General features: G+C 39.5%; 1 protein-coding gene across 6 annotated transcripts; it reads left to right on the plus strand.

The window, feature by feature from the left end:
* The first annotated feature begins 503 nt into the window (after nucleotides 1–503).
* Nucleotides 504–20,486, plus strand: LOC119720636. Of its 6 annotated transcripts, XM_038190408.1 has the most exons (15): nucleotides 504–611; nucleotides 4,072–4,541; nucleotides 5,471–5,578; nucleotides 6,699–6,974; nucleotides 9,259–9,338; nucleotides 9,718–9,913; nucleotides 10,347–10,435; nucleotides 11,359–11,540; nucleotides 11,911–11,952; nucleotides 12,917–13,101; nucleotides 13,741–13,837; nucleotides 14,224–14,586; nucleotides 15,508–15,566; nucleotides 16,743–16,892; nucleotides 16,923–20,486. In XM_038190408.1, exons 2-14 carry the CDS (start codon nucleotides 4,380–4,382, stop codon nucleotides 16,884–16,886), a joined length of 1,983 nt encoding a protein of 660 aa, XP_038046336.1. In that variant the 5' UTR covers nucleotides 504–611; nucleotides 4,072–4,379; the 3' UTR covers nucleotides 16,887–16,892; nucleotides 16,923–20,486. The 6 variants fall into 6 exon arrangements, with proteins under 6 accessions (XP_038046336.1, XP_038046327.1, XP_038046363.1 ...); XM_038190399.1 differs by having other exon boundaries at nucleotides 16,743–20,486; XM_038190435.1 differs by having other exon boundaries at nucleotides 6,909–6,974; nucleotides 16,743–20,486.
* Nucleotides 20,487–24,894: the final 4,408 nt, after the last annotated feature.

Below are 24,894 nucleotides of genomic sequence, written 5' to 3' on the forward strand. Positions count from 1 at the left end.
AAAAAATGGTCGACAGGACTATTGACCGTTTTTCATTGTCATGTTCTTGTAAAACAACACTCTGAAATGAAGCAACTAACCGTTTATCGCTTTCAACAATTAAGAAAAACAACAAAAAGGTCAAAAAACAGTCTGTATTCAATACTGACCGTTTTGCTGTTTTTCAAAGTTATTTGTGTAAAACTGTAAAACAAAAATCATTGATCGTTATGCTGTAATGAATTTTATTAAACTTATAAAACAGAGAAACCGTATTTATCTTAATACCGTTTGACCGTTTTACAAAACTGTAAAACGACAAAACGGTCAATGGTTTGTTTACTTTTTTTTTTGAGGAAATGCAAAACGGTAAAACGAAATAACGGTATGTCCCGGGATTATTGTGCTAGCAGACGACACTAATATGCTAGCTGCAGTCCAGTCACATGATGCAGTTTCACCAATCAACACGAGTGTTATGAAGTAGTTTGGCCGTTCTTGTTGCTATGACGTCACTTATATCATGCAGCGCATGGCATCAATGCACCCGTCGACCGCCGATGTACCGTGTTCGCTTTGAGTTTGACTTCAAAGTTGAAGTTGAAAGTTGGAGTTCAGTCTATAAAAAGCAAGTAAGTATTGAGTGAGACAAATGCTATTATCCTCAAAACTCTTTGACGGCCCTAGAGTTCTTACTCGTATCATCAACAACATTTAAGGAATTTTGAACATCACAGGTTTTCCGAATTTGTAAGAAAGTCGTTCGCATGCCTGTGTGTGGCTGTGCAGTGTACGTGTTGTGCTTTGGAAACCGTGCTTTGTAACGTTCGTCAGGCTGTAGCATGCATGTACATGTACACTGTACGTACGTACTAGTAAACGGAGCTAGCTGGCCGGCCTGTCTACCAAAGTCTACTTCTAATTCTAGTACGCCCGCCGTCATGGCTGTGCAACCCATTTAGCCGTAGATGCATTTCTATAACTAGTAATGTATGCTGTCATGATGTAGCCTTCTTCTCTTCTTCTCTTCTCTTGTTCCTTACAAGTGCAGACTTCATGGCTGAAGATAATCGCCTTGGTGCGCGTGCGTGTGGCGTTATATAGTGACACATTTAATTTATTTACTAACTCACTGTGGGAAAGATTCCTATATCTGGCCATCACTTGTCACCCTTAGTCCGAGTAACTATCTGTATCTGTATGCTACTGCACAATCGCCTATGGTGGGGCTAACTAGGACTCTACGAATCGCCTTTTTTAACATTTGGACATGGTCGGGCGATGTTAAAAAAAGGCGATTCGTCAATTGAAGGTCATGAGGAAAGAATTCCATACATGGACATCACTAATTTGTCCCTGCAGTGACCTATCACTAGTGTCAGCCATCAGAAAGTGATAACATCATAAGCATGTCCTAACAAGTCAAATTTAGCAGGGAAAGTATTGAAGCATTTACTTGACAAAACACTTACAATTTTTTTCGACCAGTCTCATAGAGTTTGTGCACAGGGTGTCAAGTGAGGTCCAGGTATGGAATTCTTTCCGGTCATGAATTTGGGACTGAGAAACATTTCCAACTTTGTTAGAAAATACTTTGAAAGTGCACTCGGCTCTCCAAAGACTTTGTAGGACAACCAAACATGCCAAAGAAGTGGTGTCTGGACACTACATGTACATTCTTTCCTATTCTTGTCATGTTGAATTTGATTTCAAAGTTTACAAAATTAACAGGCAAGTTAATAAAGCTTGCCAAGAGCTTGGAGGTTTCCTTTTTAACTAGCTGAGCCTAAGTAGCTTGGGAAAACAGGTATAGGCCTACCGCCATGTTTACGGGTAAGAAACCCCAACTCTAATGCTCATCGGAAATTCGCCAAAGCAATAGTTGGGTGTGGACATCCAGGAAATTTTACATTGGCTTATCTAGCTCCCAGACCTATGTTCTTGAAACTCAATGGTTCTTGAGTGCTGAATAGTAACACATAGCAACCGATGAAAATTGGTGTGCAGTGCAAATGAATAGGCCTAGATGTTTTCATCGGATGACGTCAGCCCGCCCCACTGTTCACATGATTGATTTGCAAATTATATGATGACCATTAGACCTGGGGTTTTCCAAGGTAGTTTTTAACAACCCATGAACAGATCTAGTCCAAGTAACTTACCTGGATCCTACTTATCGCCTTTTTAACATCTGTGGCAATCATTTCCAAATGTTTAAAAAAGTAATAGGGTCCAAGCATGGAGGTAGACTGGTGGTGGCTTATTAAGCAAAACTTCTGTTATCTTTGTTGGTAAGGCCATGGAGGATTCCTCCTTGGTAAGGCCAAGATTCTACTTGGCCAGATCATGGAGGAATAGAATTCCTCCATGGCCAGATACACTTGTAAATAATTGGACTGCCTTCGTGGTTGCTTTCAAGGTATATTTGGCATCTTTATTTCTCTAAATTTCGTCAGATTCTTTTTTGCTTACACTAAGTTACAGCTACCATTTTTGTTGACAACAGTGCGTGTGATCGCTATGCTCTGTTGACTGGTTGAAGACTGATTGAGCGAGAACCAACAAAATGATGTTGATACCATAAAATGCCCAGATGCAATGATAAAAAACAATAGGGCATAGTCATCTGAGTACTTTTCCGAAAGAATGCAATACAATGATTTGTATTTACTACTTGGAAAGCCCGATATACATGATAATGATTTATGTACAGAGGCTGCAGACAATTGCATACCACTTTTTAGTATCGCCTCAAGTAAGCAATATTCAGACTTCGTCCCTAACTATGTTTTAATAAACCAAGCAGGGATTTTCTTCAAGTTTAAACAGAGTTGCAGGTATGTGACATTGCATGTAATCTTTTAATTCGTTAGGAAATATGAATGAAAATAGTTCTTCACAGGATTACACGTTTACAATTATCAACGCCAACAATCTGTGAATTGTACACCAATTTAGCTCATCTTGCAAAATCAGTTACATGCATCACACAGTTGGCAAAGCCACCTTTGACATGGAAATATGCAAATTTTATATGAGTATTACATGTGTACCCATAGATGTGATACTTGTGAGGTGTTAAAAACCCATATAGGTACATGTACTGGTACATTGTACATGTTACTTGCCTAATTCAGTTTTAACACCATTCAATGCAAATTTCTTTGAAATTACAGAAGATATCATTTTTTACACAATAAGTTAGAACTCTTTGATATCCACCCAAAACTCCCTGCCTATCCTCCACTTAATGACTAAGTCTGACTCCTAAACAAACGCCTGCACATATCCATACTGTACATCTCCAGTTCCCTCAGTCATAGCTAAGGTTCCATGAGCAATAAAGGTCAAGTGGTGTATTAGCATAATAGAAAGCTGAACAAAGACATTGATGGCATGCAATCAGAACAAAACAAAGCCAACAATCACTTCGTATTTTTCTTGTTCGCACCATGAATGTAAACAACGCAATTGAACTTTGGCCCACACTGTGACAACTGAAAATACTCAGTTGCATTATGTATCAGAACAATTTGTGCTGAGTGTATAGACAGTACAGAATCTTGTTTCCTGTGTTATGTATTCGTTTGCTCAGTTAGTTTTGACATTTTTTTTCAAAAGGCCTGGCCAGCCACAAAAACACATCATGTTTACATCATCATTTGGATAGTTTCATTCACAAAAGCAAAGTTATGGAATTTATACTGATTATGCAATTTATACTGTGTCTTCAAACATGCGAATGGCTGACACTGACTGTTCATTTTGGAATATTCTCGTAGTTGTATTTCATTGAGATCATCAGGAAAGTGAACAAATTTATCTGTTGATTCACATTCTGCACTTTGTTCGCTTGCTGTCACCCATTGCTCAGTGATGATGATGAATGCAGGAGCAGAGTCAATTAAAGTGCGGAGCCAGAACAAAATTCAGCAAATATAAATAAGAAATTGCTGACTTCCTTTGTACATCAGAGATTCTCATTGAAATTCAGCGGGGAGTACCCGGTTGCCATGATTACCATCTAGAGGTCCTGGTGATACAGCTCTAATTGATTTTTACACTTCTGCTTTTTGCTTTGTTCTTTCACAGATGAAAGACTTACAGGATGTGTCAGCCAAGTAGAGCCAACACACTCCACATGTAGAAGAAGCTGCCTTTGTTAATAATCCATAAACATCAAGTGGCAGTGTTCAAAGGAAAGTTACATCATTAACAGAACTCAAGGGAGCCATCATGGATCTGAAATAGTCCAATTCAAGGAGTTTGACGCAAGCAATTATGGCAAGGACCCATTAGTAGTCATCAACGGCTTCTCTCAGGCCTGCGCTAAGGTTGAAAACAGTCCACCATGAGATGAGGAGTGAAGCCTGTAAGCAAGAAGTGAGCATCAGTGGCTGATGAGCAACCCTTGTTGCGGGACACTGACCAAGATGAAGAGTGTACAACTGAGTGCAGACTTACCACCAGCCGACTCGCACATAATGTTGACCTACAACAGTCTCCCAGCCAGGCCACACCGAGCCATGCCCAGGAACAAGACAGGAATTTATTTGGGCAGTGTAAGTCTTGTTATTTTTCCTTTTGCCATGTACTTTACACTGTGAAAATTGGCATAATATCTGTCATGTGTGAACACAAGACAAACCTGTTTTGATAACAGTCCAGGTTTTCCTGATGAAGGTGGGTGTAGCGTTTCAGATTCTAAATCACCAAACATTTTTGTTAAAAGCTCCGATACTCTGGAAATACAATTTGTGAAGCGACTTCCGCTAATTAGAAACATGTTCTTGTAAAAGAAGTAGAAGACTTAGTCCATGTAAACTCCCTTATCATGAAATAACACTCTTTGTGACATGTAGAAAATGACTGAGTTACTGTGAATATGTTATTCTACAATTAAGACTTTCACACACAATTTGAAAATGATCATTTTCTGAAGGGTTTTCAGGTTCCAGATTTGTTTGTCTCAATTAATAAAAGTAAAGTTTTGTTTTAAAATTCTAATGTTGGAGAGCAATGCTTACATTTTCAAGTCGCTGAAGGAAAGAAGTAGAATTATCTAAACATATCTCAAAGTCACCTTAGCCTGTGGCTTTTGGTAAACATCATCATGGCAACAGCACATAAGCCTCCATAGTGTTTGACTTGCCACAGTGTTAAGCTTATGTCAATATTTTGGTGGCATAAACCTGTGGTACAAAATAGAGAGGTATTGATTCTGGTCCAATTTCACAGTTATAGGCAGCAACAGAGTGTATTGGCAAACAGGTGGTTTATTTATTCAATTGCAGGATTAGCCCACAAATAGTATACAAACAGGAATATTCTACATGTCCTGTCCCATTGAAATTTGAAATTTATTTCCCATGTGTTTATATAACTTTCTTTTCTCCAATCGTGATTCACAATTATTACCCTAGTATTATAATCATTGGTTTATTCGGTTAATTGTATTTATTTACTTTGTGGTCATCCTTTTTATTTTTAGGATGCTCCTCCAAATTCTCCACGTACATACCACTCAGTCCCACCTTTGGCCAAGCCACGTGGTACATTATTCAGGCCACGTACACCCACCGATAATAAAAGAAGACGGGTAAGCCTGTGAATGAATCATTTTGCTTATATTCTCAAATTTTTAATTGAAATGGAATGTAAAGATCAGTTACATACTTTAGCAGCTAAATTTTGCTTAGTACCAGTACTTGGTGCTATTCAGTCTTTATTTTTCTTGGAGAGAATTCTATCTAGTTCATATTGTTTTTCTTGTACATGTAGACACACATGAACTCATACCTTTTGGGGGTTGTCATTCATCAGTCAAATAGAAATTCAGAGAAAAGAATATTAAGTTCATGTAGCTGATGCATGAAGAGTTGAAAATGTAGAATTTTTTGTGTGTGTGACTGTCTCACATTCGTCAATTACAAACACGTACACATTCATTTCACTGTTGATTCGAACTTCAGATACAAATTTTATTTTGACCTTTCTTGCCTATAGTTACGAATACACTAAACAGCTCACAGATAATGACGCATGTGTACGTGCAGACCTTGGTCTCTGATTAAGCTCAGAGGCGGTCTTATTTTTCCTGAGTAATGAGGACACAAGGAGCAGGGACCTTCAAACTCTATGTGTTGTTTTTTTTCCAACCAGATTCCTTTTAGCTATGCCAGTGTATGTGCTCTATGGTTTGACGTAAGCAAAAGGACAAAATTGCATTCATGCATAGGAGTTACTCTGATACGCTTGGGGTTATGTAGTTTGGAGGGTGGATCAATATGTCCTTGTTAAAGAAATTCTATTGAACAGTGTTTCTTATTGTTGACATTTGTTTAGGGCGCATCATAGATCACCAGCTCACGGTATTAATGGCTCAGTGTCTTGATGCTACAGACGTGTCTTGGTTATATTGTTATACAGACATATGAGGCATTTTTTTGGTACTCTGTCTTTTTGGCACAGTGTTCGTGACATGGACATGTACCGGGTATCATCCAATTAAGAACAAGAAAAGGCTAATGAAACGACCAATCCATTTAGTGTAGTGGTATGATTATGACAAAAGCAGGCCTTTTCAGTTGAATGCCAGGTCTAGAGGAAGGCCTCTTGGTGCTTAGTAATACATGAGCAGTTGTCATCGATTTCAGTTTGGAATATCAAAACAGGTCCAACAGATGAAGTTAGTGTAGTTGTTTGATTAACAACAACAGGCTTACACAGTACCAGGGCAGGCAGACCTAGAGCAGGGAGAATCACACCTTTTACCGCAGGTTAGCGTCAAGCCAGTGCTGTTGACTGACGATCCTGATTGTCTTTCCACCTCCCTCCTTTACATCTACAACCACCCCTGTCCTGCCCCCATGGCCCTTCCTTACACTCCTCCCATGATCCTACGCTTGCCCATCCTTCGTCCCAAACAGCAGCAGCGAGTAGAGGCCCTCCGGATCCGAGAAGAGCCACGAGGATTCCATCCCCAACCAGTCAGGGTAAGTTCTTTGAGTTTGCCATGACCACCTTTGTATAAAAGCTGTTTAGATATGGTGACCATTACAGTTGTTTTCTCTTATGAACTGTCCTTGCTTTTTTAAATTTTTTATCCTGAGAAATTGATTATTTTACTCATTAGTTTCTTTAACAATACAATAGTTAGTCTCTTTTGAATGATATGTCTAGACTGTACGACATCCACTTATCATCCATTCTTGTGGTCCACATATGGGCAAAACATGAAAATCCCTTCATCCCGCAAAAATAGACTGCACATGTTTGCATAAATTAGCAACAAAAATAATCGTTGAATTTTCATTCTTTCGACAAACCAGATGTCACGTAAGCGAAAGCATTCAGCAGCACCTTCTGATTCAGCCAATAAGATGCACTCTAATACAGTCTTCGCCATCAGTCAAGTTTTGCTGGACTGATTTCATTTTTTTTTTCTCTCATCTGTACACATATTTTGATGCCAATAATAATCGAAATTGAACATACAGGTAGGATTACTATTACAGCACATGGCCTATTTAAGAATGACTTTCAGAACTTTGATTAGTCTTCCCATTCAGAAGTCACATGAATGTGGTGCAGATGTAAACAAAATGTATTAAGCTGAGCCATTTGAGGGGTTTGTACAGAAACACCAGCTTCATGGTTGTATGACAGAGAATGGATTTTGCGTATGAACTTACAGATATTTGAGAGTTGGCTGTCATTCTGATCTTTGCATAAATACACATAATTAATTGTTATCATTATGAATTTATTCAGTATTTGTTGGTTCACAGCATTTACATATTCATTTGTCAAGTTCATGTCAAATATACCGTCGAAACCTATTATTCAGAGAGCAAGTCCAAAAAATGTTGAAATTGTGTAACTTTTACCATAATTGCATAATTAATGAGCATACGTACATACATTTTACAAATGTGTGGTGCTATGAATCTAAATTTGCTTGCACAATAAACATGTATAATATATATGTTACTCTGTATCCAGACCAGTTTTTGTTGAAATGCATTACTCCATGAATGGGATCTGAAGGAAAATTGGTTGTATCGACCCTGCCCCCAGCTAGGGGTGGGGGTGAACTTACCACGTGACCTTTGCATGAATGTGCAATGTGAGGATGTGGGATAAGTTAGAATATGTGTAATCGTCACTCTAAACAACATTTCATCTTCTGCCCACAAGTGGACCACACACACACACAAAATTCTGATGGGGTATGTAAGGCATGGCCTATATCATACCAAAACATGGCCTGCGTTTTGTTGTGGAATAATTACTTAAGAAATTTTGAAATATTGTGGCCCAACAATAGGCCTAATTCAGTTGTCACAGGTTAGACTGGTTCCTGTCCCCTATCAGAATTGATAATGTTGGGACTGGGCACCAGTCTACTCGTTGGAGAGATCTGTTTGTGCACAAAACAACCCAAATAAACAGCCTTTATGCTTGGCCCAGAGGACAAGCCTTGTGTCCTCTTTGTACATATCTCACTGACTGACTGACTTTTACTTGTGAGTTACATTAATTGATCAAATTGGTGTGGGACCAGCCAGACTTGTAATTGAGTCCTCAAACCTAATGAGTCTGAGTCAGAGTCTCAAGTCATGTGGGTTGAGTCCAAATCTGAGTTATAGGCCGTAAGCCATGAATGTTGAGTCTGAGTCACTTTAAAAAAATAATAAACACAACAGACGCAAAAAAACTCATGAGTGGACAAGTAAAATACATGGCCAAATCTTTCTTTTACGGGCCTATATGCACAGAGAGAGTGGGATAATGGCTGCATGGTGTGTATGGAGTTGTTATGGTTGTGATTTGAGTCACGTGTCATACATCTCTGGGACCAGCTGTACGATGCTTACCTAGTCTTGTGTTGCAAACTCTCAAAATAAGGAAACAAAAATCAACTTTGTTGAAGAGCATGGACATTGGACAGTGCATCTTTAACCCTAACCTTACCAACTCCATCGAAATGTATCCCCCTATTTGGGGGATTTTGGCAGATAATTAGCCATGTCTACCAAGTCCATCGAAATCCACCAGCAACAGTGATGGATTTCAACGGATTTGGTCCTGAAGCATTATGTGAAGTAGAGTGAGTGATGGATTGTGATGGACATGGTCTTCTACTTAGTAAAACGAAGTGTGGAGTAAGGGTCATTTCTTTTGAGATCATTCAGATAAAAACAAACATGGGGGGTGGGAGGAGGAAAGGGTTTTAACCTTGTGACATTCACTTTTGAATTATTTGCCATGATGTAGAAAGCCAAACCCAAAGTCAAGCAGGATGAGACCCAGTCACTGCCAGGCAACACAAACAATGACCAGGCACCGGTTTTAAGGTATGTTAAAAAAGGTTGGTGTCCATAGGGGTTGGTTCATGCATCTATAGTGAAGCAAATTTGTATGTGTTATGGCCAGTGTCGCTATTAAACTAAATGTTTCAAGTTCATGAAATTGCAAAGTTGCATGATTTTGCGTAAAGCATGAAAGAATCCAAAGAGATTGTTGTATTTGATTATACTGAGCACAGACTGAATTGAAAAACAAAAACAGATTTATTTTACCACTGATTTCCCATATCTACCATTTCAACAATAAAACTGCAAGATCTGGTTTCATTGGATGTTTGCCGTCAACTATTTTGCTACAGAATCTTAAAAAAAAAACCATAGCTGTACATTATGCTTGAAATTATGTACAACGTCTTTGATTATGCAGGAAGTCGGCCAGGAATTTTGTAGCGGCAGCCAACAGCGGGGTGACCCACCTGGAAGACCTGGGCCTAGAGGAGCTGAGTTTGCGCTCTGTCAGCACAGGTAGAGAGTCCAGTATTCCACCTTCTATCATTGAAGATATCCAGAATACCAACAAGAGAATGGTGGGCCTGCAGGAATGCTACAGTAAAATCTGCAAGGTAATATTCAGAACAGTCACTTGTCTAGTTCCCATACTCATAGCATCTTCATTGTGTGTGACAAGGTCAGTGTTTAGCGCCTGTCCATTTGTTTGAATGATAATACCGGTATGTTTTGTGTTCAGGTTTTGCTCTGATTACTTGAATCTGTATTGGGGAAGTCAAATCAATAAAAAATAATAATAATATGACAGCCAAATGATAATAGCCTTTGGTCGTCTTGTTACATGTAATGTTGTGTCCGGGAGATGTAAATTGTTGATATTGGGTTATTCCTCCGTATACACAGCCTTTGTATTGGCAACTACATGTAGGCAGTCTCTTTGTTTTTGTGAACATTTTGTACCGTTAGGATTGATCTAAATTTGAGTTTTTACAAACAAAGTTGAAATGGATTCTTCTGAAGTTTTCTTCTTGTTGATTTTATGCGCAGGGTAATTTGTCCAGTTTACAGAGTCTTCTGCCAGCTAGGAAAACTACAGGTGGAAGAACAAAGACCATAGCAACACCATTAACAATCAGGTACAGTAGAAACATGGACAAGTGCAAGAACAATATGAATGAAAACAGGACTTGCATAAGTGTGATTTGAAGCTTTTGCATGATTGGTGCAATGAATACAAGAATGAGGTATCTGGATGACACCATGTGACAGTCTTTTTTTGGTACGGAGATTCTTTTTCTTAAAAATGTGGTCCTGAAGGTTTTTCAAAACCAGAAAAAAATGTTAAACATGGGCATTTGTAAGCAGGAACATGGTAATTTCTTTCTACCAAATATACGTGTCTGCCAACACCCTGTACAGAAAGCACGCTCACAAGTGATTCTTTGAGAACCCATACTTCTTCATAGAAGATATAGATCAGCCTCACAATGTCATCTGCAAATCTTATTGTAGGTATGATTATAGTCATTCACATTCCATAAATATCACTGAGGACAGACAATTGGGGTATTAGTGCACCCCTTTTTAATTCTTTGGTTCTCATGTCTGACCAACAAAATGTTCATGCAAAGTGAATTTGATGTCACAAAACTTGGTTTCGAAATTTGCTGGAAATTTGTACAGGGTGTTGGCACACACGTATATTTGGTAGAAAGAAATTACCATGTTCCTGCTTACACAATTAAATTGTGTTCAACTTTTGTGAATTTGCAGCATGAATACTTGCCATAATTCAGAATTGTTCTTGGAATTTGTTTTTTAAATACTTAGAAAAGATATATTTAAAAATTCATAGAAAATTGGTGTTAATTTTAGTGATCCTTTATCAATGAAGGTGTAGAATTACCAAGTTGGTTAAGTTTTTAAAAGAGAAATTAGCGAGTACATTTTTTTTTTAAATTGAGTAAATTTCCATGTGTTCTTCTGTTTTGCCACCGCCGTAATTGACATTTTGTGATTTGGTGGTTTTTTTTGTTCTTTTGCTTTCTCTCTTAACCAGGAGTTTCAGAAATCCACGCAGCCCACATTCAGTGGTGCAGTACAGTGACCTGAGACACAAATCAATGGGTATTGGTACATCCACCAAGCCCCTCGTACCTGCCCCATACTACTATAGCAGCAAAGGCTTGCCCAACACAACCGATGATGGAGGCAGTAAAGTTAGGCTGACTCGCTTGCCTGGTGAGTTAATATTTTAGTAGTATTATGAATTAATTTTTGGTACTGAAACTAAGTAGTCCCCAAAAGTGCCCATAGCACTAGATCGTAAGCTTGAGGAAAGCTGTAGAGAGAAGACAATGAAGAAATATTTTGGAGGTGGGAGAAAAACCACAGATATATATTGTCTGTGGAGCGATGTAATCTTCACTTCATATTTCTTGAGTTTGTCCTTCAATTCTAGTTATTGATTGTTTAAACCATGATTGGGAAGCTTTGTCCAAGGCAACAAGGTTTCAGATGTGTCAAACCAGTTATGTTTCTTTCTTCGTAAAAACCTTAAACAAGCATTAAGAAAGTAAAACTGCATTTTTTCCCCCTTTTGTATTAAAAGTTGGCTTTTTGTCAGTCTCTGTGTCTGACCGTAAGGTAGCAGGTAAGACAGACATTTTGTCTGAGCACCAACACACAGATATTGGATGTGAAGTGTTTTTCCAAGATATACACCAACCACCATGCATCTTTCTTCTCAACACTTTGCAGACTTCTGTTAGGGCATTGGGATATCCACACATCCCTTTTGTTGCTAGATGATACATGTAACCTGTGTTCATAGGAACCTTTTTAACACCTGTGTGAGAGTTGCCCTAAGGGGTCAAAGGTCAAAGCTGCCATAGTGAGTAACCTGATTTTAAATAAAATCACTTGAAACCCATAGCTTGGATGAGAGATTGAAGGCATTTTCACTCTCTCTGCAAAAGTTTCAATAGCATCACTTACTGTACCACAGCACTTTCTTGGATGCAAATTATCAAAGTTTTTAACAGGCCTTCTGTCTTTCTATTTACTGTTGCACATTTCTTTCCATGCATTTTTAATGAATGCAAATTCACCAAGGAGTATCCTTATGCTCTCATTCTCAGAATTTTAAAGTGGTAATATTTCGTTTTATGTGCACAATGCGGTTTGAGCTTCAGAGAGTCACATCTGTCGGTCTATAAGATGTCTGAAAGTGAATTTGTAGGCTTGTAGTAATGAATGGCACGAGGTATGCACAACTAATTTTCATCTGAATGCGTACAGATCCCAAACCCTCTTTGTATAGGGGCCATGCACATGGTGGTATAAGCATTCAAGTGTCTGTCATATATCTCTCCTTTTGACCGTCGCACAGAGTCCCTGTAATTTGCCTGTGATTTACCTCCCATTATCTCCACACCTGAAACTGAATATAAGAATTTATATGGCTGGAATGGATTGGAACCTGCATCCTCTAGAACACTTTACATGTGTTCTACCAACTGAGCTAGTTAGCACAATGCTGTCAGTCTCCCAATTGGTCAAATCCTTTGTTCAAGTGAAACTCATGAATTTTTCCCATTTTTGGGTTGTCCTCAAAGCCTCCAGCCGAAGCACAGAGAGAGTCTTAGCTGCCCCTGGGGTGGGAGCAATCAGTCAGTCTGCATTGAATAGACAGGCAGCCAGTCTACCTTCTGACCCACCCCAGGGTATTGAAGGAATCCCCCCACCGAGCCGGAGTAGTAACACCAAGTTTATGGACTCGGAGGACCACTATGCACACAAGGTAATCTTGTCATTTTAAGCTGAACATATGGATCATTCTATAAATTTAGGGTTAAAATGACTTAAAACTATTTCTTTAGTTGTTGGGTAGGTAGTTTGATATTCATATTCACTCTTAGAGGATGACTGCATTAACTGGTTCGCGCCGGATGATGTGTATACACGCAAAGGTTTTGCGGTTTTCGGAATGGATGACAGATAAACACGCAGGTAGTGAGGCTGGAAATATCTGTCAGCGACCTGCTCGCAGGGAGCGAGGCCGGAAATATGAGTGTGCTGCCCGAGGGTGATGGCTTCAACCCACCTGGCTTGAGGTCGAGTGAAAAGTAATCCCATGCCTCATTCTATTCTTGTCAAAATAATCCCGGCCTGAATTGGTTAAGGAGTACATCCAGAATTATAAAATCATAGATACCAGATGTAACAGGGACACGGCAGGCAGTTACACACCCATCTAGTTTTATCCAGGATGTAATTACAATAGTAGCGGTGCCACAGTCATTCGGACAGGGCCTTGGAATTGCCTGCCCTGTGGATATACTGGATATACCTCAACCTCTAATGGGTGGAAATATGCACTGGATAGCACAGCAAGAGCAAAAACTAATGTGAAGCCCCCCCCCCCCCACCCCCTCCACAGGACGGCTTCAGAGTGCCAAGTGGTACCCCTGCAGTCTCTGCAACAGACCTACACAAGATTGGCAGTTCATCAAGTGTCAATGAACACCAAAATGATGGTAAGTTAACTGCTCTTGTTTTGTTATTTAATGACCATACAGTTTGCAAAACAAAATTAAAGTGTAGACGATAGTTTGGTACGTAAAAATACAAGTGAAATAATGTGCTGATTCTCCTGTGTTATAAAAATGAATTCCCAAACAGTAAATGGCATCTACGTGTAAGTGCCAAAGAGACTGTACTGTTAGCTGTAGTTTGGAATAAAAGAATATTGTATTAATCATAATCAATAATTATTGCCATAAATTGTATGTAGAAGTACAAACAATTTCAAAAATTTACCAAAATGTGTGGTTTTGTTGAAAGGTAATAGATTTATGTTAAATTTTAACTTGTGCTGAAGTGCTTGGATATGAGGTAAAATAAATCTTTTTTATTTAACAAGGACAAAAAGCCTCATTACCAAAAGACCCCCGTCATAGTTCTGAGGTACAGCCTGCCGCTCCCCCAGTGAGCCCAGCAAGCACCCGCAAGCTCCGCACCCATGTACCAGTCAACCAGAACAACTCCCACAGTATTCCCACGGGCCTGACCAATGGCGGCTCCATCAGTGAGTCAGCCAGCGACGTGGAGGATCCCAGACCTGATCTCTGCAGTGCTAAGAGCGAGGGATCCAGCAGGAGCAGCACCATTACCCAGGGGGATAGGGTCCTTCCATCAGCTGTAGCCATTGTGGTGTCGGTGCAGGATGACAGTGGGGAGAGCCACGTGGTGGATCTGGAGGAGGAACTGGAAACAGAGTATGAAGGTAGGTGTAATGGAAGGCTATGTCTATTATAAGCATTACCCCACGTAGTTCATGGAAGACCTAGACTGTACAGTCAGTACAGATGAGGTTCAGACACTGCTTCGTAAAAGGAAAAGGTAAAAAAGTAAACATTAGTGTCTTGGTGTTCATGTACCACAAATGCCATTAAATATTACATGTTTACTTTAGGGTGCTTTAGGGTGCTGCATGCAGCAAATAAATCAATGAATAAAAGTGTCATCTTTGAAAACTGTCCCATAACACTAGGCAATGGCTGTGTGGTCAAGCCAGCATCGATTCCTTCTGGTCATAGCGTGTACATTGCCCTACTGAATCCAACTAGCTATGTTGTAAGATCGGCCTAATTTGAGCAGTGAACAGAAGCGGTACAGCAGTTACCATTGCAATTAGGACTACACGTATACATGTACAAGAGAGTGCCTTTTATTTGACCTGTACAGATTCACAGAAAAGAGTCTTAATTAGATAAGCAGGAGTACAAGGAATAGACTGAAGTTGAAATGATCATTTAAAGCTTTCGTTTCTGAGCATTTTTCCTTCTTGCGCACTTTTGTGTGACCAGCATCCCAACAACCATAAGAACAATATGGCAAGCAGTACCGGCCCAAATGAACCTCCATCCATGGCTAACAGCTGCTATCCATGAGAAGGCTTCCTCCAAAGCATGCTTGCAAACGGAAAATCAAGGGTCTGGCACTGTAGGTCTCATGCATGGCCCTGCTAGACATTATTTTGAGCAAAAGGGGAAATGCCCTTTAAGGGAAAATGATTGCTTCAGCCAAACAAAGCTGCTCCTTTATCGTAACACAAAATAGCTTGTTTATATGTATTTGCTTCTTCCATTTTCTTGTATCTGCCTTGTGTTACTCTCGTGTGGCCATTGCTGTGGACTGGCACTAGGTGATAGCAAAGATGCAGTACCCCACGGAGACTCTGAGCAGCTGATTCATGAGTGGCAAGTAAGTGTCTTTAGACTGCTTGATGTCAAAAGGCAGAAGCTGTAAGGAATGACGTTAGCACCCCCCCCCCCCCTTATGTGCTTCCCTGTGCTTTTATTGCTTTGACATACTAGAGCTACAGATCAATTGAGTGAAGGGCTGGATCCTTCTTTGCAAACATTTGTGCAGATGTTTGCTGTATGTGGCTGTAAATGCTAAAGCAGAGTGATTGATACTGCACTGTCATATTGTATTGCCCTGATGTCAAGTGTTGTTTCCTTGAAGCAGATTGGTGGATCTTTTATAAAGATCCTTCATAAGGCCCAAAAAAAAGTCTCCGGTTTCTGGTATGCGCGCGCGTCGCCGTAGCCATGTGCGTCAGCAAAATGAAAAAGTTTTTTTTTTCAATGAAAGTTGATGTCTCAAAACCGCCAAACTCACTGGTTTGACTGGAATCCTGCTGCTGCACAATTTTAACGTGTTTTTAGATGGGGTTATGATCGAGAATAAGCTTTATGTGGCCTCTCTGGACTCCCATATATTTGCACTAAGTTTAGTCGGGCACCATTTGCAGTCATCAGCCGACATTTGAGGCAAAAAAATCAGGTAAAAAAAAAAAAGCCGCGTCGCCGCACCACTTTTTCGGCAAGCTCCATACCAGAAACCGGAACCTTTTTTTTTTGGCCTAAAGGTCCATCGTTATGCACTTTTGAGTGGAAGTCAAAAAGAAATTGCTGTACATTGTCCTGCTAAGGGGCACAGCACATCGTCTTCGGCATGGAGTTCAAAAGGCTTGTATTGGCATGTCAAGAGCTTGGCCACAAGGCTGTAACCACTGTACCCTTGCGTCTTAACATTCCCCCATAACAAGACTGTCAAAATAATTAGTAACCACCCTTGCTTTGTACAAAAGAGGTTGTAAATCAGGACTAAGAGTGGATGTTCAAATCATATTTTTCATTTATCTTTAGGCATTCATCATGTACTAAATGTTCATTAAACCAGTATTTACAAAAAAAATATCATTGATTTCATTGATCTGTGTGTATATAAAACGTAACTTCTAGGAATTCAAACAGTGCCCTGCTTTGCTTTTGCCTGCTAACTTTGCACTGTCCTTCATATTCTGACTAAGCTTGTCACTAATCACATCAGGCCTCCTAGCCCTGAACCAACCCTCACTCTTTCTTATAATAGGAGGCTTCAGAGAAGAAGCAGGCAGAGTTCCAGAGGCTCCTGGAGGAACACCAAGAGATTGTCTCTCGCATTGAGGAGCTGGAGAAGGTAAAGGAACAGGGAGGAGGCGACATCCCCCAGGGTGAGGTAGAGGAGGAGGGGTAAGCAGTGCACCCTCCTCAGAGAACCCTATGGCTGTTTCACACTATCGTCTTGCCTACCCATGTAGAAATCAACACGGGTCTACTGTAAGCAGGACCAGGTACAATTGAACATTGGTTGAAATGATATACCGTTCACACTTACACCAGTTTGTACACAGGTCAGCCATAGAATTGGAGCCTCTCAAACCCTTGTCCCGTGATGAACTATACCCATATAGAGTGCCAGACCCGTGTACAAGCTTTGTTGGGTTTTTGCTCGTTTGAAAGGGGTTCCTGAAATCTCATGGTTCGGCCCCAATCCAACCCAGATATTTTGGATAGTGTGAAAGGACCTATAGTCATGGACCAACAGATGGGTACTCCAATGAGAGGTTTTTTAGGGGTAGATAAAAGATGCACATCGAAACTCCACAATTTTGATTTTTCTATTGGTATCTGAAATCTTTAATTTTAAAATTGGTCACAAATTGACCAAGACTTAATGTGTTGGGGGGGGGGGGGTTAACTGATTCCTCATTGATGTTGACGTTGAATTTAGTCTTGGCCCAGTTGACTGTAGCTCCACTTCCTTTGTAGATAGTTTGGAGACACCCTCCATTTTGGTGGAAATATACCGCCCCAGTGCTTAGTCACACATTCCTCATGGGACTTTCCCTTGGCAGACAATAAAATGACAACAGGAAGCTGGATTTGGAACTGATTATTCTGAACTTGTCTCAATAGAACCATCAGCATGTAACGATTAGAAACAGTCAGTATATTGCTGGACACTAATCATGTGTAATCATGTAGCATACCTTGCTGGGGCCAACGCTCCTCCACTGTGTTAATGTTGCAGCCTCTCTTACGCCTCCCCTGTAGTCAATTGTTGCACAAGCCACACATACAGTGTGGAGGCTTCACTTCCCCTTTCCGGCATTGGGGCTCTACGGCGGCCCGTCCAATCTGTAAGCCCCACCGGTTGCTATACCACTTGAGGCAGGGCTCCTGTTGCTGCTGTCCTTGATCTACACATCCAGTGTAGGCGCTAGTATGCCTCCTAGTGCTCCACTTCCAGTAGCCTCCCTGGATTATGTATTGGCCCAGCTTAGCTACACCACACTAACAGCACATACTATGCACTTGCACTTACATGCACTTACCAATTCAAGCACTGACCGTTACCATATACCATTCCTGCTGATACTCTTGTACCAGTGCTGAGCTGTGCACGTCCTTTTTTGATGACTCGCCGATCACAAATTTAGTTACAATATTCCGGGCATTATGTATGAACATGCCCCTTTAAACCCTCTTTTCTTTTGCATAAAAAAGAAAAGTAGTAGGAATCTGGGCCAAGAAAATAGAATACACAGTCACCATACTTGGATCAAATTTCATATGTTTTCAATTGAAATTATGGTAGGAATGGTGCAGGCAGCATACCAATCAAAAGTTTCGAAACAAAAGGATTATGTGGAAACCTTATATTGAATTGAATATTTATTGAGGTATATCAGTATTTGGTACACCCTTGTTTCCTGAAGGCTTAATGGCTAGATGTTCTTTGGGCAGCTGTCCTGTGTTCTTCAGAAAATACTTTGAACATAATAATAGGGTTTTTAAGTGCCTCTAATGACGTAGTTCTGCCTGCAATGAACCTTCAGTCAAAAGTCTGAACAAAGAATGAGTACCCACAAAAAGTCAACTAAACATTGTCTTGCTTAATTATGTTTACTTGTAATGATTGTGTTTGTCTACCTCTAATATGGATATTCATGATGCTTGTTAACAGTTTGTCTTAAATACAAAATCTTATTTGTTGCTGTAAAGGTTGTACATAACACTTTTGGCTTATTCAAATTTTTTACTAATTTTTCTGATGGATATTTGTCATAAATCAATACAGGCTGAAATAAGATTCCATTTCCTCCACAAAGCGTTTTAGTTTTTGATATATTACTACAATGCAAATTATTCTGATGAGGTATAGCCAGGTTCATGAATAAACAGTATTTAGATTTAGTAAACCTAGTTTTATTGTTACAAGTCAGTTATTTGTAATATCACAGTATTTTCCAACGGTAAACCCACAAAATCTCTCAAATCTTGCAGACCTTAAAGTTTGAGGCAGAGTTAGATGGCAGTGGTTTTGTATCTCGTGGGAAAAGCATGATGGAACCATTGAAAGAACACCCACTGAGGTACCTGGAACACATAAGGGCTATTGGGAAGGAATGTTGGGAATAATACTTGCCCAATTTCAGATATTCCAAATGAATGGACCAATTCTGCACACAAAATTACAAGCTATTTTTTAGGTGGAACCACATCCACACGCATGCTGCGGGCATTCTTAAGGATGAGGCGCGCACATTTTGTGAACCCTATTGGTCTTACAAATGTAGGAGCCCGGAGTGTGTGCTACTACATGATTGCAAGCCTGGTTCCATCTCAAGAATAGCTTGTAATTTTGTTTGCCAAATTAGTCTGTAGGCACTAATGTGCAGGCAGGTCCATCACCCCAGACAATGATGAGATTTCAGACATTGTTGTGAGAACAATGTACCTGACACAGTTTCTAGTTAATCTTTTTTTTTTTTTTTTCTTTTTGGTTTTAAATGTTCAGGTGTACACCTGGAGATTTTTATGCTTTCATATACTTTTCATTTTTTGTTGGAATTAAAGATTTTTTTTCACCGTTCAGGCATGAGATTTTCCAGACTTTTATCTGAAATCCGACTTTTTGAATCTGAGAGAATGACATTTTTAGTATAGAAAGATACGCATCTTGCAGACATTTTATCAAGTTTCAGACTTTTTTCAAAATTGACAATCTCATCCCTGCCCGTTAAAAACCTTTAAATGAGTTAAACTGACAACTCGCCGTATATATCAATTTGGATATTCATATTTTTGTCATTTCTTGTTGCCTTACTTGATTCTTGTGCCTAAGAATTTGCATGCAACTGCCGTCCAGTTGAACAAAGCTGTCATTCATATATTTTTGAGTGGAATTTAATGTTTGTGCATTATTATATGTCATTGTAAATACATGTACCTTACATGCTTATGTTTTATTTGAATCAAAACAATTATTTGATGAGTGAAAATTGTCTAAAGCCGTCCATATTCACATTGGAAGTAATGATAGTCAAGGTGTTGGTATCCATTGAATGGGCACCAGTCTTTATTTTGTTTGTTACTTTGCTAATTTGTTGATGATAAGAGTTTATATGTTCATTGTTAAGATGATGTGAACCACAGTTGAATATTGATTGGGATTGCCAGTAATCAGTAGCATTGTGTAATAAGTGTCCAAATATTCTTCTAATGATACATATTCAACTTGCATTGCATAAATTACATCTTGCCCTTTTGATAATGAAATTTTAAATTGTGATTTATTATTATCTATGCATTCAAGTTCTACATACATATGTACACATAAGAACAACTGTTTTTTGTACCTGTACAATTATGCGTACTTTTAGCAGAAGAGCAGATTGTTTGATGTCTATTAGTGTACAGTACACCATATGTACATTCTTGCTTAGTGATAGTTCTGTAAAGTTATGTTTAGAGCACTTGAATAATTAAAACAGATTCTCACATTCCCAAACTGTGGCCATTTTTTTTTGTTATTTTGGTATTCTGTCAACTGAACTGTCTGATTTTTATTTTGATTTTAATACCAATCAGCAAACCCTCACAGCCCCCACCTTCCCCCACAATTGTTGGTTTTTGTTTGCAGAATTTTGTAAAGAGGTAACCTTGAACATTGCCAATTAGTGTCAGATTGTGCCAAGTGCAGTGCTTGGCTCATCCCGTCTAAGGGTGCTGGTGACTGCAAATTTTCTTCACAAAATATTCAGATTTGTTTGCTTCCTAATCGGTGTTTGTCTGAGCACATACGCTTTCTCCCACTTCACCCTCTGTCAGACAATTCTAAAACGTTATTGTACATAGACATATTTGAACAACGCCCCCTACTGTCAGATTAAGTTCACTTAGATGGTGGGCGGGCGGCGATATTTTTTTCCATACCACACATTGGCTATGGGCGTGTATCGAAGCACGTTGAGCTGCAAGTTGGGTTCTCGGACTTTATTTTCCCTTGAAAAAAATCCTCCAAACCGAACTATTAGCAAAAGAAAAAAGATCCAAGTGACTAAAACTTTTGAAAATTTTTCTTTTGCTTATTTGTAGTTTTAGATGATTTTATTTCAAGAGAAAATAAAGTCCTAGAACCTGACTTGCATCTCAACGTGCTTCGGTATAATGCTCATAGCGGATGTGTCGTATGAAAAGAAATATCGCTGGCGGGCTCCACCGAACAAATGCTACCTCGGCCTATAAAGTACAGAAATTCTAAATGCGATGCTATGTACAATAATTGCGTATACCACAGTCCCCCCCCCCCCCTATATAAAGGCTTATAGTCACACCTGCAGAGAGGATTCCGCTGGTCCAAAGATTTCTTCGCTATCACCTTGCCACCTGTAATCCCTGCTTCTGAATACTGATAACTGTGTTGTCTGATGAGAGAACCCGGCGGAGAGAGAAGGTTGCCGAAATATCGGTCAATCCATTTCACCCTGCCTAAAGTTCAATAATCGTGGAACCTGGCCAAACTCAAACACCGTACGGCAGAGATAAACGTGTTAAACTGTTCATCCCGCCTAGGCCTATGAAGAGGGCAACCCGACTACACCCAATTAATGAGGCCGGCATAAGATACAGCTAGCAATCAATAAGTGCATTGAAAAGCCGGCATATTCTCGTGACCTCCATCCACTAAATGATTATGATCAAGAAAAACAACTACACCATTTGCAAAATATTCATTCCGATTCAAGAACAATACTAAGAGAAGCAGGTTTTTCGACATTTCAGCCCAGTATATATATTGATATATGATGATATAAACTGTGAAAATATCGCCACTCTTGACGAAGCCCTCCCTTCCAAGACGCCCTCTTGTGGTATGATCCCAGTATATCACTCTATGATGAAACGATTGCATTCCTTTTCTTGGAAACGAAAGCACGCAAGGCGCTGTTATTTCTCATGATGCTTGATCATATTACTTTACTTGCAATCAAGTACTATATTTCATAATGTATTGGCAGTTTATTTTAGTTTAGTTTGTGAATGTTGCAAAATGGTGCCCATTACCTTTTAACCATTGCCCGTGGCAGTTCAATATACCTTTCGAAACGTTCAAAACGCGATCGCCCGTAAAAAACCTAGCATGCGTGTCGTCTTAATCTGCTATATTATTTTGAAATAATATTGCATTATTTTGGAACTCATTCGACCAAAAGTCAAATTGCCGTGGATCCTGTCCGTTATCTGTTATCGATTGGATTATCTAGTGAGCGAGACAGGCTCTATACAATAAACTTCATTAGAGCCAAACACATGTCCAGTCATCCTGTAGGCATAATGACCCTATTAGGCTGAGGCGTAGCCAGCGAGGGGGGGGGGGGGGTGGTTACTTACCCCTCCCCCACTATTAAGACTGCCCTTTTTCACCAGTGTAAACCCCCCCCCCCATTTTTTTTAAAGCGTGCCCTTTTTGTTTAAGTAAGTGCCCTTCTTTTTTTTATAACAAGTGCCCTTTCTTTTCTTCTTCTTCTTCTTTTTTTTTTTTTTTTTTTTTTTTTTTAAAGAACTTGTGCCTTTTTATCACCAGTGGCTTAACGAGTGCCCTTTTTGGAATTATGCGCGGCCATCGGCACTTGTGCCGTTCTGAAAAGCGCCATCTACAGGGCGTCCTGAAAAAATGGTGCATGTAAACCGGCCTCCATTTTTGCTATTTACAACCAAATGTTTACACCATCAGCGGATGTTTACACCATCTTCAAGGTAATAGATTTAGCTTGAGAATACGGTTTGTTTCATTGAGATTGCTTTTGTAAATCCAAAGATATGTTTGAATAACGGCAAAGCCAAGAAACCCATTTTGTGCCCGTTCTGTGAAGCAGTCACGGTGAAATGAAAATCAGTATTATAGTCCTAGTCTAAAACCAAATCACTTTACTGTTAGTGATATTAACATTTTAAGCAGAGTGTGCAATATTTATTTATATTTAATTGAACTCTTTTATTGAAGTTTTAAAGAAGTGAACCTGTCTGTACTATTAAATTGTTTTAACATGAGAACAAAACCCTATATTGTCGTGTGAATAGAATGTTTGTCTTACACCCATAGGGATAATCTTATCAAAAGAGCCATACTGGCATTGTCTGATCATGGAGCTCCTCTTTGACGCACTCGCTTCCTAAAAGTGGCACAGAATGGTTTTTTTTTTTTGGCTTTGCGGTTATTCCAACATATCTCTGGATTTACAAAAGCAATCTTTATTAAACAAACGGTATTCTCAAGCTAAACCTGTAACCTTAGTAAATCTGTAACCTGGCAGTAAATTCCGGTAGTAAATTGGCGAAAATTATTTTCAGGACACCCTGTCATTGTCCGTTAGTGGCGTCCGATTTCAACAGCGCCCTCTTTGGAAGGTGGTCCCCCCGTACTGCTTGATTTTACGGAGGCTAAGACTTGTCTGGAGAAAAAAAACCTGTTACATTTCAGCACGAACTCCCCCCCCCCCCGCCCCAATAAAAATGACCTTATATCGCCTCTGTTCACTCCCCCCCCCTCCCCCCGCAAGCAGGGAAGGATTAACTGGACTTTATTCATCCTTCCCTTAGGCCTAAGTCGCCCACTTCTGCCCATCACTTTGCACCATCCTCTGTGGGCATTACTGACGGGATAATTAAGAGTGTAAGATAACTGAATTAGTTTTTCTATGAAATTGTGTTTCATGTTAAACCACGAATCCACTGGTTATTAGTAATGTTAACTTCAAGGGAAATAATTTGTTAGAACCCGCTTGTGTTATCACAATTGATAAGAAAGCTTACTGAATATTGACACGACAGATTACGAATGACCGCCAATCGCAAGCTTAATCCTAGCATCATGAGATTACTAATACAACAGTTATTATGTTTTATTGTGGTCTGTACATTACATGGTCATTGCAACCTATTGTAACTAAGGTAACAGTTTACGACCCCTTCTTGAGAAAACAATTGTCTACTGGAATTTACCATTATGTTTGCCCCCGTTTAAACGGTGGCAATGACAATATGATGCGTTACCAATCTGTCCTTCGATAAAGAAATTAAACGATAGCATAAGAAATAGGAACAATGGTAAGTACCCAGAATTAGGAAAGGGACCTACGGATTTCATGAAAGAAACCTTGCTCAAAGTGAAGTATATATAGGCCTATCGTTTGGAAGAAAACAGTCATAGAATGTGGTTTTTGAAGTGTGCCCGCCGGCACACCTTTTTTTACGTACGTTAGCAATGGAATCCAGTTGCGAGACCCACACAATTGTGCATAGGCCTATAATTATATACGTTTCTCAAAATGTATAGTAGCCTATCCATTGAGCTGAAACTTTAAAGGATGAGTTGTTATGCACCCTACACTTATCAGATTTGGAGCAATTTTGTTTCTTCGAACGAAAGCAAAATGCCCCACAACGAGTGTTCCAGCAATGACTTTGAAAACTTTGTCAGACTGATTGCATTGATCAATATTCCGCCATGTTGGATTTGTCAGGTGATCTGAGGCATGACATAATAATGTCTCATCTGAAAGTATCGCTGTCATGCTGAGGTCGACGTAAGAAAAGATTTCGCTTAGAGAATGTTCTGAAGAGTCAATTTTACGTTTTAAATTTAAGGTTGCATTCCCCGTGCTGTTTCGAGTTTCACCACGAAAAACGGATTTTTTTTATCCATTTTCCTAGCAATTCAAAAGTTATTCACTTTTGAATGGGACATCGAACAACAAAATCCACTGACAGTTATTGAATTATTTCTGTACAAAATTCAAATTATTTGCGGCACGACAATTCGGTTCTCGATGAGAAGCTCAAGTTCATTTTTAGCGCAAAATGAAAGCCCTTTCTCAGAGGGTTGCAGACTCCGCAATCGGACTAAATAAAACAAA

This window comes from Patiria miniata, unplaced genomic scaffold (assembly GCF_015706575.1).
Source record: "Patiria miniata isolate m_02_andy unplaced genomic scaffold, ASM1570657v1 HiC_scaffold_13, whole genome shotgun sequence".
In the NCBI taxonomy this organism is placed as follows: Eukaryota; Metazoa; Echinodermata; class Asteroidea; order Valvatida; family Asterinidae; genus Patiria; species Patiria miniata.

Bases quoted from the DNA above. Each gene is read 5' to 3' on its own strand.
- LOC119720636 (XM_038190399.1), top strand. From the start codon at position 4,380: ATGAGCAACCCTTGTTGCGGGACACTGACCAAGATGAAGAGTGTACAA. The intron at 5,579-6,698 runs GTAAGCCTGTGA...TAACAACAACAG, and splicing joins CCGATAATAAAAGAAGACGG to GCTTACACAGTACCAGGGCA. The intron at 13,102-13,740 runs GTAATCTTGTCA...CCCCCTCCACAG, and splicing joins AGGACCACTATGCACACAAG to GACGGCTTCAGAGTGCCAAG.